Source organism: Danio rerio, chromosome 17 (assembly GCF_049306965.1).
Source record: "Danio rerio strain Tuebingen ecotype United States chromosome 17, GRCz12tu, whole genome shotgun sequence".
NCBI classification, from domain to species: Eukaryota; Metazoa; Chordata; class Actinopteri; order Cypriniformes; family Danionidae; genus Danio; species Danio rerio.
The window spans coordinates 17,673,496-17,687,500 of record NC_133192.1 but is presented as its reverse complement, the minus strand read 5'-3'; the positions used below and the strand labels follow the sequence as shown (position 1 = coordinate 17,687,500).

Sequence of the window (14,005 nt, the reverse complement as noted above, 5' to 3'; positions counted from 1 at the left end):
ATTCAAGTCCGATATTTGCTAAACAAATTTCCTTGATTTTTTCAAAACATTTTGAGTTTATTTGGTTTCCCAAACTTTTCCAGGCCTGGAAAAATCCTTGTCAAAATTCCATGACTTTCTCAGGTGTTCCAGGATTGTATGAATCCTGATAGTAGGAAAAATAAGTACTGCGAAAATCGATGGTTACAGGTTTCCAGCTTCCTTCAAAATACCTGCTTTTTTAACAGATGAAGGAAAGTCAGTCAGGTTTGAAACAAGTAAAGAGTAAGTACATAATGACAGGGTTTTCAGATTTGGGTGAACTATCCCTTTAACACCTAAATTATTTTAATTATTTGTTTACCTTCATCTCAATCTGGCCATTAACCCGTGAACAAGAAAACAAGTTGTTAAATTATTTGACATTAAATCTCACTGGGACTTCAGGAATGTATTTTAGCTGAATTAGGTTTAACTTGTGAATCCCCTGCCTCATGTAAAAAAAAAACACATTAAATGATAAAACAGCAACAAAATAATCAAAGTTTTGCATTTATAAAAACATGATGATTAAATTAAAACATGTTATCATCCACTACACCGCATTGCAAAACATGTTTTTAAATATAATGTAACTAAATTAATATATTTTACAGAAAGTATAAAAGAACAGAAGTATTGAGCATATATCTGCAACCATAGGATTAGTTAAAGATATGTGCATAATACAAACTAATTACAAAAAAAACGACGCCAGATAAAAACAATTAGGAAAATATGGTGACCATTAAGAGTTTACTAAACGCATCATCCATCCCCTTAATGCTCATTTTGCACTCAATATGACGAAAGATTAAATTAGCACTCCCAAAATGCCTCAAAGCAAAAAGGTCGCGGGTTCGAGCGTCGGTTGGGTCAGTTGGCATTTCTGTGTGGAGTTTGCATGTGCTTCTGGTGTTGGTTTTCTCCGGATGCTCCTGTTTCCCCCACAAGTCCAAAGACATGTAGTATAAGTGAAGTGGGTAAGCTAAAAACTGACCGTAGTGTATGTGTGTGAATGAGTGTGTATGGATGTTTCCTACTGATGGGTTGCAGCTAGAAAGGCATTTGCTCTATGAAATTATAAGGCAAGTAGTTTGTCAAACAAAAAAGGGTGAGAAACAGCGCCCTCTAGCCACGAATATCTTCAGGAGAAGTTGTCTAGTTTTGGCAAAACGGTAAGGTTTACACGATTTTAAGTGCTCAACTTTTTTCTTTGTGTTGATTTACGAGCTTGTACAACAAAAATGAATTAATGAAATGTTTGTAACATATTAGTCAGCAGTATTTGATCGTCCCTGTCCATGGATGCACTCAGAGCCCGGATAGCTCAGTCGGTAGAGCATCAGACTTTTAATCTGAGGGTCCAGGGTTCAAGTCCCTGTTCGGGCGAAACATTTTTCCAAATTCCTAGAAGAAAACAATTGTTTCTGGCTATAAGTGCAGCTTCTCACTTTAGAAGTTTTGTTTATGTTACTTCAATCCACATAACGTAATATCTAACGTTAAATGCAGGTAATTGAGTAACGCAACCTTGATTCACTAAATTGTACAGCAGTAACATGTTCAGTTGTTTAATTTTATCTATACGTCTAAATGAAACGTTTAATTGTCCAACCAACTACATTGTCCACGTTAAATATATGTAACGTTTATCTCAGCATTCACGCTTTCATTCGACTGGTGATTTCACATCAATCGTTTTGAGATCGTTCATCAGCATCAATCAGAACCAAATCTTACCAACTCAATTTTTTTCCTCTCGGCATCGTTTATTTGTCTCTCATTCCTAAAGCTTCTTCCTGTTGTTAACATTTGTATATTTGAACTAACTAGATATCAATACGTGAAGGCTTCTGGAAAGTTGTAGATGTTCGCATAGAAACAGTATGGATGGGAGGGATTGGTTTACTGTTCAATGTTGTTCAGTCTGAGCACCCAGTACGAGAGGCAATGATTGGACGCGTATAAACCTCCAAATTTCAAACTAAAAGTCTTGTGTAAAATTATAGGCATTTTTATCTCACCCAAAATGGTCACGATCTATAAAATATAAAAATAAATAATACACAATGAGACACAATAATAAGAATCAAGAAATAAAAATATATGTTTCAATAACATACTGTCATACTGTTCTTGTGTTAACATGTAGAAGTACAACAGTCTGATTTTATTTTTATTTTTGTATGTTAGTTTGCTTGGTTGCTTCTTTGTTTGTTTGTTTGCTTTCTTGCTTGCTTGCTTGCTTTACTGTTTTAGCTTCACTATAATTCATTAAATGTGTCATCCAAACATTTTTTTACATAAAATTTTACCATATTATTTTGATAAAAACGTATAGACATGTCTTTGTTTTAATTTCCTTCATTAATTTCTTGTAGATGTTTGAATTAGGCATTATTGATGTTGAAATAGGTTATGCCTGTAAAAAAGCTCCTAGCACATGTTAAGTTATTTATAAAATTGATGATAAAAAAATAACTTTAAAAATTTCAACATTTCATTATGTAATAATTCATTTTAATGTTTGGCTACTTTTTTATGTAGGATGTAAACCGCAAACAATTTTTAAAAATAAAATTAATTAATTAATAAATACGCAAATAAATAAATATATAAATAAATAAATAAATAAATAAATAAATAAATAAATACACAAATTCCTGCATAAATAAAACAATAAATAAACAAACAAACAAATAAATAATAAATAAATTAATAGTGTGATAATATATATATATATATATGTGTGTGTGTGTGTGTGTGTGTGTGTGTGTGTGTGTGTGTGTGTGTGTGTGTGTTTGTGTGTGTGTGTGTGAATTATTGTTTTATTTATGCAGGAATTTGTGAATTTATTAATTAATTTGTTTTGCATATTTATTTATTTATTTGTTGTTTTTGCAGTTTTCGTCCTCCATACCTTTTATGTCCCTGGTAAATATTGAAAAAAAATGTTTCAAATTCGATTATCTTGAAGACTTTTATTTTGAATAATAGTGTGGCATGTCTCTGCTGTTTCCACATGTATAATGTAGAGAGCGTGTGCATGCTGAATCAAAACAAAACTGTTGTGCTGTTATTTAAGCTTCAAAAGGACAGGCGTCCATCAAGGGTTTAGTTAAAGCTGTATATATGCAGCCTTTAGATTTATTTAGAGTACAATTGTTTGCTTCCTCCTGTTTACAGTACATTTCATCTTCCCGCCTCTTTGTAAGTTTACTCATTTACACACATTTTCCTTACACTGATATGGTTACGTCTGGTTTCCTTAATCGCTACAACGCAAGCATTTACCCTTTGTGCAAGTATCTGTGACAATGTTGTTTTTTATGCATTTTGTCTATTATGGTGCAAAGTCAGGCAATAAGTCACTGCAGTTTAAATTATTGTTAACAGATTGCGGTAAAATGATTTTATATTTGTACATTTTGTCTTCCTAATAATATAAATTCAGAAAGGTATTCTTTGCAATTTCTAAGTATTAAAATCATTATATTAGCAGCCACTCACAACTCAAAGTACAACATTGTTCACAGTCATCTGGGGGGACATTGTATCAAAAACGTACATTGTCTTTTCTTGAAATAAATACGGTGAATAAAAGCATTTAATTTGGTTCTAAGATTTTTGTTCTTTATCAAAACAGTTTACAAATGTACAAACACTGCTCATATCCTCAGCATATTTTAACCTACAGCTTTAATAGTTTTGTTATGCTAAAACTGTTATTTAAGAAAAAAGTCAGAAATAGCAAGTTTAAGTTGTTATCATTCGCATCAATTGATTAAAAAATGAAATATAAATTCAAATAAATACTACAAATATATAATATAAAAAAGTGTACAACTCAAGTGTCTCCGTGTTTCTGTCAGTCCTGTCACATTTGCATCAAATTGAACATAGCCTTAAACGTGTAATGCATCATTTGAAGGAGAAGCTGACACTAATCACGGATGCGTTCTATCATTGAATTGTATGATTTTACGCTTTTTTAGTATGATTTTTCAAGGCAAACAAACTTAAAGGTCAGGCCTTTAGTAGATTGTCCCATTGCTAATGTTGTTTTGAAGTCATATTTAGATGCCATTTCAGACCAAATATTCAAAGCAGCGTGATAAACAATATAGGGGCTGTCACAAGTTGTCACTGAACAAATGTGCGAATATTAAGCCAACTTTACCTCAATTGTATACAGTTATAAAAGTAAATAATAAATATAGCTGCAAGCAGCAATTAAGGGGCCAAACAATCCTGAGGCAGAATAAGCAAAGCAGTCCAGAGGCAGAATAATAATAATAATAGTAATAATAGTATTCTTGAACTCTTTGTAATCCACAGCTGAACAAAAATGTCCCAAGACAGTCAACATGGCAAGTGGAGCATATCAGATAGTGAAGACGAGGACATTATTCCTCCAACACCTCAGAAGGATTCAGTTAAACCAATTGTGAAACCAGATTCGCAAAGCAAACCTGAAGAGACCCCCACATTCCTCAAGCAGGAGCCCAGACTGAGTCCAAAACGCAATGAGAATTCTGTGAAAACAGCATCCGCTCCCTCCATGGGATCCGAAGCCAGAAAATCAGCACATGTGAATCAAGCCAATCCTGTAAAATATGAACGCAATGCTTCCCCTGCTGTAAAAAGGAAGAGAGAAACTGAGGAAGGGGGCTGGAACCTCTCCAGCAGTGATGATGAAACTCCTGCTCCAAGAAATGAACCCCAAAAGGTAAATATAAGTCCAAAAAGGAAGAAGAAGACTGAAGACAAGCGTCCTCCAAGCCCTCACGGCACTAGTTATTATAAAGAAGAGCCAGCTGATTTCTTTGAGACCAACTTAATGCCTACAAATGACATTTATCGTTTTTATTTAAACAAAGTCACTGGGATACCGAAAAAGTACAACACTGGAGCACTGCATATCAAAGGTATTTCAAGAGTTTTACATTCACCATTTTTTATTTTAAAAAACATATTTGACCAGTTTGGGCAATATGACAAAAATCTCATATCATCAAATAAGTCATCTCATGTCCTGATAATGATATGCATCACAATGTTTTAATTTTTGTAAATTCAATCAATTAATAGTATGTTTACCACATGTAAAGTATTTATTTAGAAATTGACTCTTTCAAATGTGATTGTATTTGTCTCTTTATTTAAAAATACAGGGCAAGTGTGTTTGATTAAAAATGTAGAAATATACAATTTATGTTAATATAGAAACTAACGATTCCAAGTCCAACATGAAATATTGTGCTTGTATTAATTATGAAAAAGTATTTTTATTGTAAACAATGTATTTAATACCGGAAAAATAAACAATAGAACATAGGAAATGATAGACTTTTTATTTTGTCCATAGGAGATATATATTGTTGTTTTTGTTTTTTTATCTAAACTTGAACTTATCTGGATATTCGACAAACTACAGTAGTCAACATTTAAAGTGAATCAAAAACATTTTTCATAATTATCCTAAGACAAGAACGAGTTGTGTTCAATAGATTTTGCACAACTTTAATGAAAGGTGATGATCCACTTCAAATGTTGACGACTGTATATATAGCATCTATAATTTTCAAGTGTGACATTTTTTTCAAGCTCCAAAAAGTGTAGTGACTGACAGTTAATGGGTTAAATATAAAAAGGTGAGTAAAGTTCTGATAAGGTGTTACTTAATCCTAATAATTTTCCTTTTGTCTTTTTCTCCATCTATAATTAGAGATACTTTCTCCAATGTTTGGAACATTGAAAGAGTCTGTACAGGTATTTTTTTTAAATAGATGAAGTGTAAGAATTTGCACTACTAACCACAAACAACATTTGTAATGCTCATTTTTAATACTTTTTTTTATTTAGTTTAATTACTGCTTTGACATCCCATGGATGGTGGAGCAGTATCCGCCAGAATTTAGGTAGGATGAAATCTTTTAAATGTTCTTGCAGTGTTTGATGTGGATTGAAAATATTTTAAACACATTTAAATGATTACTTATTCTTCTTTGTTCTTTAGAAACAAACCAGTCGTACTCGTTCATGGAGAAAAGAGAGAGTCCAAGGCTTGCTTAATTGAGCAAGCCAAACCATACCCACATATTAGTTTTTGCCAGGTATTGTCAATTTATCGTTCTGTTGACTTGCAATAGGCTTTTTATTCCACTAGAGGGAGGCATTCAACTTTATGGAAAATTGAGATCCTATAAACTTTGTGTTCAGTTACTGTGTAACGTGTGCATAAAATTTTAACATAAGTGTAAAAACAAAAATTGTAACTACACATCATGTGAAAAAAAAAACACTAAATGCTTGTTGAATTCAACTCTTATGTTTTATGTTTTAGGCCAAACTGGACATTGCATTTGGCACACATCATACGTGAGTGATTTATATTTCTTGATAATTGTAGAGATACTGTGCATGAAAGAAATGACTGAAGACTTAAGTGCTAATATAAAATTCTGTATAGTCTAATTAAAAGGATAATACCCCCCCCCCCCCCCAAAAAAAAATTCTGCCATCTTTTACTAACCCTTGTTTTAAACCAATTTGATTTTTGTTTATTTAAATGCAAAAGAAGATATTTTGAAAAATGTTGGAAACCTGTAACCATTGATTTCCATATTTGTTTTTTCTACTAAGGATATCTATGGTTACATATTTAGGTTACATGGAAGTATAATAACTGTGAGAAAAATGTCTACTTTATTGTTTCATATAACGTTTGTGAAAATAAAAATCTAAATAATGGGTGAATGTCCCATCGTAATTTAAATTGTAAGTGATAATACCACTTTTATTACATTTTACTAAAATTGTTTCAAATATCTTGTGGATATCTTGCAAATCCTAAAGATAGTACTATAAAGTATAGTATTAAAGATACAAAAAAATAGCAATAGTTAGTATTTGGGAACAGTACTGCTTTGCTGCCTTAGTATATAATAAAAATTTATTCTTCTTAATGGGCCTGACAATTTCTTTTGGCATGTAAACGTTTGTTATTAACTGACATTTTAGTCGATGTTTTCTATATATTGTGTCAAAAACAATTTTATTATTCATTTATATTATTTTTCACCCAGAAAGGACAGATTCTATTCACTGCAAATGCTTTTGTTACTGCGTTTAAATATCTAAAAATTACTAAATCAAAAAGCATTGTTTAGACAAGCAAGAGTTTTGTCTTGTTTTAATAAATAATATGCCAAAAGAAGTTTTTCGTTAAAACAAGCAAAATAATCTGCCAATGTGACAAAATCAAGGCGAAAAATATAAGTATGAAAAGCATTTTTTGCAGTGTTGCATAGGGAAAATGTAAAGCTCTATTACACTTTTGTTGTTTTGATGCTTGACGATCTCTTCATCTCTGACCCATGTGCACATAAAAGAGGTGCACAAAACCTATTATAATTTTTCTCGGTACAGGGGGTTATAGCTTGAAACACAGTGACTTTTAATGTGTCAGTGTCATAGGATGCAACCAGTTAAATGCTTTGCAGAGCCCGATTTGTTAGAACTTCACTGGGCTGAAAAAAATCCAGACCTGAACCCCATTGATCTTTTTTTGGATCAATCAAAATCTGTGAGCTGCGTCTAATCGATAACCTGACATCACAGACACTTTCCTCACTGAGTAAATCACCAAACTACAATAATTAAAAGACTTTTCAATGTGCATATTTTTTAAATTAAACACTTAAATAACATATATTTGTGGTAACTTGTACTTTTGGCCATCTTTTTGGCATATTTTTGAGCAAGTGATAAACGTAAAGCTCTGTGCTTGAGTAATAGTGCAGCAGCGGTAGTGTTGTAGCTTGAATATATAATTTCATTAATACCTTGATCATGTTTAGGCTTTATGAGCAGTCGGTAGCATAATGCATATGAAGCGTAGCGCTCCTCGAGCTACTCAAGAGTATTAAGTTCTTCACAGACCATGCAGACATGCAGATTATCATTTCAACATCTGTTTTGATGAGTTGAAATTAGATGTTAAACAGGCGCAGTATTGAATTTTAATGTGATGTATTCCTAGATTACTGTTTTCTCTCCAAAGACTCTTTCATGTTTTATTCAGTAGATGCAGACGTAACAGAACAGAGCAATTCTGACACCAGAGACGTAAATGAAATGGCTTGTCTCATTTGATATAAATTTAAGGAAAAAGGAGCAAAACAACTCAAAGATTGGCGGTATAATCAATCTCAAACACCTTTGTCGGGTCTTCATGTGCTAATTTGCCTTTAAATGAGCTGAGCAACATTGAGAGCTTTTCTTTATTTATTAAGTCAAATAATACACTTCCACATGAACGCCGCAAAATTGATTCTGTATTTTAATACGCTGGGTTCTTGTTGTAATTACAATACAAAAGCTGAAGTGCCCCCGCGTTTAAAATTGCTCTTTTATACACAGCCTGACACAAAAAGGCAGGGATATTACATAAAATCTGTGTTTTCATGCAGAGGAGTACTATTATGTTTTGGTAAATGTTCCATAGGGTTTCTTGAAAGACACAGGTTAGTTCAAATGAATGCCATTATGTAAGAACAGTCACATTTAAAGGGGTAGTTCAACCAAAAAATGTGAATTTTGACATCATTTAGGCCTGTCACAATAATCAATATATTGACTTAGCACATGGGCATGACCTCAATCATTTTTGGTAATGCAATATACGCCTACTGGCCACTTAAGTACACCTTACTAGTACCAGGACGGACCCCCTTTTGCCTTCAGAATTGCCTTAATATCCTTCATGGCATAGATTCAACAAGGTACTGAAAATATTCCTCCTTTTGGTCCATATTGACATGGTTGCATCACGCAGTGGCTGCAGATTTTTTGGCTGCACATCCATGATCCCAAAGGTGCTCTATTGGATTGAGCTCTGGTGACTGTGGAGGCCATTTGAGTACAGTGAACTCATTGTCATGTTCAAAACACCAGTCTGAGATCATTTGCGGTTTATGACATGGAGCGTAATCCTGGTGGAAGTAGCCATCAGAAGATTGTTGTCAATAAGGATTGGACATGGTCAGCAACAATACTCGGGTAGGCTGTGGTGTTCACACGATGCTCAATTGGTACTAATGTGCCCAAAGTGTGTCAAGAAAATATCTCCCACACCATTACACCACCACAACCAGCCTGAACCATTGATACAAGACTGGATGGATCCATGCTTTCACGTTCTTGACACCAAATTCTGACCCTATCCAAATGTCGCAGCAGAAATCGAGATTCATCAGACCAGGCAATGTTTTTCCATTGGACAGGTGTACCTTATAAAGTGGCCAATTAGTGTATACCGCCCATACATTAAAAAAAAATTCTATCTCTCTTGGAAGTTTCAGTGTCATTATGGTAAAAAAAAAAACACTATAGTATTTACTATAAGTTACTATAGTATATTTTCATATGGGTGTCTGACAACTGAAAATAGAACTGGTAGCAGATTTCGAAACCTGTTTCTTTTTACCTTGCGCTTTTTTAACATTTGTTATTATTAATTTAGGATACGCGTTTTCACATTTTGATTCCATTGTCTAATTCTAAAATTGTTAAAATTACTTTAAATTAAATTAAATATTCTTACGAATAAAATAATATGTGTTCTTTGGAAGAGTTTACTTGCCTTGTGATGATATTATATTGTCACTCAGGTATTATATAATGAGTGCCATAAATGGTCTTAAAATGACAATTATATCGTTTATTAATATATATTTTGGTGCAATATTTCATACAACAAAGAATAGATACATCGTTTACTCTTGCTTTTGTTGAACACAAAAGGAGATTTGAAGAATGCTGGAAACCCCTAACCATTGACATTCACAATAGGAAAAACAAATGCTATGAATGTCAATGGTTACTAGTTTTCTAACATATTTCCTTCTATGTTCAACAAATCTAACTGTTTTAGTAAATTATGTCAGAATTTTTATTTTTGGCTGAACTATCCCTTTAAATCATACTCGCTTTTTGCAGGAAAATGATGCTGCTTTGGTATGAGGAGGGATTCAGAGTCATCATTCTTACCTCAAACCTCATCCGAGCCGATTGGTACCAGAAGACACAGGGGTAAGATGAACCACTGAGGGATGGGAGGAGATAAATGCACACTCAGCCAGACATCACTGCATTTATATGAATGAACGGTCAGAGCGGAAATGTTACAGCTGACAGTGCACTGATTTGAAAACGAGTTGTTTATGTTGTGCTCTCCTTTGCAGTTGCTCATTTTCCGAGTGCATCAACATTTGTTTCATTTCTGAAATGGAAGTTGTGCATTCGCTACTCCTAATGACACATTTGTCTGTTACCATGACGACACACAGAGCAGACACTTAGAGTAAATTGAAATTAAGCTGATGTGTCCTAAATAGGAGTGTCGAGCTCCGCAAATCTGAATAAACCAATCATGTTGTTACAGATTCCCTCTCTGACCTCAAATGGTCTGTTTGAATTTGCTACATGGAGTAATTACTTAAATGAAGCAGCGTTCTATGAAAGCTGCCCATTAATAAAGATATTCTCCATGGTGTCATGTTCATACCAGCAGAAGCTAGCAGGCAGGTCAGAGCGATGCCCGATGAATTACCAATCGCTTTCAGTTATTAGGTTCACTTTTATTAGCGGCGTATTGGGAACAGAATACCATTAAGAAGACAAAAGCTGGAGTCGAAGGGGTAGGCTGGCGGTTAGGTTATCACCCACACTAAGCTGTGGATTAGGGAAAAGGAAATTAAATCGCTAAATTGCACAATTAATATTTAAAACCACTAGCATGCATATATTCAGAAAATCTGGCATAAAGTGTATTAGCACATTTACTCAACCTGTACTGTGAGGTCAGTGTCGGTTCATGCGTAGGGCATTATCTGTTGTTTGCTCCATGACCTCACGCTGAGGTCAGAAACGTATGGCTCGCATTGTTTTCTGACAAAAATCATGTGGCTAGCCAAATTTACACCCCACACCAGAATATAAGTATTAAAAGCATAATTCACGAACTGTCTCCCTATCCCTATATAATAATAAAAACTCCTTACATTTATATAGCACTTTTCTGGACACTTAAAGCACTTTACACATTGGGGGGAATCTCCTCATCCACCACCAATGTTCAGCGTCCACCTGGATGACAGGACGGCAGCCATATTGCACCAGACCGCAAACCACACACCAGCTGATTGGTGGAGAGGAGACCGAGTGATGAAGCCAACTATGATATGGGGATGGTTAGGAGGCCACGATGGACAGAGGCCATTGGTAAAATTTGGCCAGGATGCTGGGGTTAAAACTCTCTGGGATTTTTAACAACCACAGATAGTCAGGACCTCGGTTTAGCCTCTCATGCGAAAGACAGCACTTACTGAGCAGTATAGAGTCCCCTTCACTATACTGGAGCGTTAGGACCATAGACTGTAAAATATATGGACGTAGTGTCCGTGACGTCACCCATAGGTTTCTGAAGAGCGCAAATTAAGCTACAAGTAGGCGTGGCCAAGTGGCGCCATTTCGCGTGTCATTGCACCCACGGCGGGATATTAAACAAGGGCAAAGAGGCGGAGAGTGAGCGGAGTTGCTGGCATTTTGCTTGGACCTGGCAGACAGACTTTACTTTGGGAGAAACGCTTAATACTTTATTACCTGCGACTCGTTTGTATTCTGACCACATGTGCTTGGCTCTACACTATATCAATAAAGTGTTTAGACTTTTAAAAACACTGCTATAACACACAGAGCCACTAAGCATTGTTCTTATGACGTTTTTCTGCAGGAGGAAAATGCTAATTACTTCCAAACACTTCAGATATAGTCTTTGTTAGTAAATGCAGACTATTGATGAAATCCAGGCATAACATTAGATAACTCTCTTCTAAATCTCTTCTTGTTAATGATTTGATAACTGATCAAAAGCTAGATGCACTTTGTATGACAGAAACCTGGCTAAAACCAGATGATTACATGACCCTAAACGAGTCTTCACCTAAAGGATATCATTATAAACACGAGCCACGTCTTAAAGGCAAAGGTGGAGGCGTTGGCATAATATACAGTAATATTTTTAGTGTTACTCAGCTATCTGACTTTAAATATAATTTGTTTGAAGTAATAGTGTTGTATATTTCAGTGTGCAATATAAGCATTAAATTTCAATCTACATTTATATTGTCAACTGTATATAGGTCTCCAGGGCACCATTTACATAGCAGCTTACTGTAGTGACTCAATTTAATATTGAGACATATTGTAAATAATTTCACACATCAGGGTGCAACCAGCTTTGTTACCATCAACCTATATTTATGCGCTTTTTGAACTATATCATTAGAAATGCTTAATAGAAACGCCAAGATGTGCATTAATTTTGCAAATGTGCATAAAAAAACTACTGCAGACAACTGTGTAGGACAAACTTTTTTTTTTTCTTAGTCTCTATTTCTAAAGCTGCCTTAGCTGAATGAACCACCAACTATTCCGGCAGATGTTTTACACTGCCGATGCACAACCCAGTACTAGGAAATACTCATAGACTCATACACTTAGTGGTTTATTCAATTCATTTATAGCGTATGTCTTTGAACTGTGGATGAAACCAGAGCCAACACAGGGAGCTCATGCAAACTCCACACAGAAACGCCAACTAGCTCGTCCGGAACTCGAACCAGTGACCTTCTTGCTCTGAGGCGACAGTGCTAACCACTAAGCTACCGTGCCGCACAAAGTGCTGATATTTTTTGGAAAGAGATATTATCCTAGAAATTAATAAGTGATGTCTTAGTCACATAAAAAGGAATCTAAACACATAGCTTGTGTTATTTGTAATGTGTTACCAGCCCCTTAAAAACATGAATCATAGGTTACATCTGAACATGTATTGACTGATTTCATACGGCTGTCATTTTTAAAGCGAAATCGAGGCTGCAGTGAGAAGAAACCCGGAAGTATCGTTGGGAGTTAAATAGGAACGTTGTGTACTTGGCTGTATATCTTATCAGCGAAGATAACAAATTTATAATTTCACCGCCTTACGAGTGACCCAAAGGTCCATTTTGAATGAATGGTGAAAATGTAAAGGGAAATCAGGGGTCATTTTCAGCTAAGTTAAGGGAAAAGCACTAGTTAGCAAACGTTTTCTTAAACATATTACTCTTACAGAAATTGTGATGCTGTTTGATGCTAAATTGCTTTTAATTGTTTAAATTAAACTCACTGAATGATATTAAAATGATGTTTACACCATTTCTGCATTTTAAAAAATCTCGGCAACAGCTGGAGATTTGTAGTCCAAAGCATAATACTGCATTGTTTACAGTGCTGGGCTTATACTTCCGGGTTTCTTCCCACCGCAGCCTCGCTTTGGTTCTTTAAAATGGCGGCCATGTAAATTAAGCGTATTGGCACTGAGCATTGAAGTATTTTGAATACATTGTACTAAAATGTATGATTTTGCTTATATTGCTATATCTGAGATATTTTCTTGGTAATGAAGAAGTAATCTTAATACATACCTTGTATTAAGTATACATGCCTTGTACACCCCCCCCCCCTTCAAAAAACCATAGGCCAAATGTAAACATGTATTGGCACTGAAAAAATATTTAATTGAAATTTTACATTTGCTGCTTTTATTGCCATATATAGTGTCTGAAGGATGTGTTTGTGATCTTATTAATGAGTCTGGCACCATGTTTGAATTATATTTAGAGATTTGATTTTCTCATAACACTTGCGAAGCTTTTAAATGTCAATCATTCTTTTCTCTCATAATAACACATCGCTTAGCTGCCTGAATTGGCTGAGCAAATGATAGACACAGTTGCACGAAGGCCTTGTTGAATTTCTGCAACTTTATGCAGAGTGCACCTTCTGTTCCTTGAATATATTCACTTTCCCAACCTGTTTCCATCAGCATCAGACCGCAGTGTAGCACAATGAATATCATTACAGCTTTTGACATGTC

At 34.7% G+C, this 14,005-nt stretch overlaps 2 protein-coding genes and 1 non-coding gene across 10 annotated transcripts in view; 2 read left to right on the top strand and 1 right to left on the bottom strand.

The window, feature by feature from the left end:
• The window catches only part of efcab11 (EF-hand calcium binding domain 11), a 109,278-nt gene extending 107,350 nt beyond the window's left edge, over positions 1 to 1,928 (bottom strand). For 7 of the 8 annotated variants that reach the window (XR_012392718.1, XR_012392721.1, XR_012392720.1 and 4 more), the window contains exon 1: positions 1,762 to 1,916. Coding sequence is in view for 3 of the 8 variants with exons in the window: in XM_073927230.1 (XP_073783331.1) it covers positions 1,762 to 1,833 (72 nt within the window). In the remaining 5 variants the exon portion in view is untranslated. 8 annotated transcript variants of the gene reach the window in all.
• On the top strand, positions 1,338 to 1,410 carry trnak-uuu (transfer RNA lysine (anticodon UUU)). The gene has a single exon. It is a non-coding gene; the product is annotated as a tRNA-Lys (tRNA).
• Positions 1,929 to 3,032: 1,104 nt separating the features above from the next.
• The window catches only part of tdp1 (tyrosyl-DNA phosphodiesterase 1), a 73,956-nt gene continuing 62,983 nt past the window's right edge, over positions 3,033 to 14,005 (top strand). Inside the window, exons 1-7 of the mRNA XM_695082.9 lie at positions 3,033 to 3,231; positions 4,360 to 4,949; positions 5,750 to 5,793; positions 5,887 to 5,942; positions 6,041 to 6,137; positions 6,368 to 6,402; positions 10,024 to 10,116. Of these exons, the coding sequence (XP_700174.2) occupies positions 4,370 to 4,949; positions 5,750 to 5,793; positions 5,887 to 5,942; positions 6,041 to 6,137; positions 6,368 to 6,402; positions 10,024 to 10,116 (905 nt within the window). The 5' untranslated portion in view covers positions 3,033 to 3,231; positions 4,360 to 4,369. The remainder of the gene's footprint in view (positions 3,232 to 4,359; positions 4,950 to 5,749; positions 5,794 to 5,886; positions 5,943 to 6,040; positions 6,138 to 6,367; positions 6,403 to 10,023; positions 10,117 to 14,005) is intronic.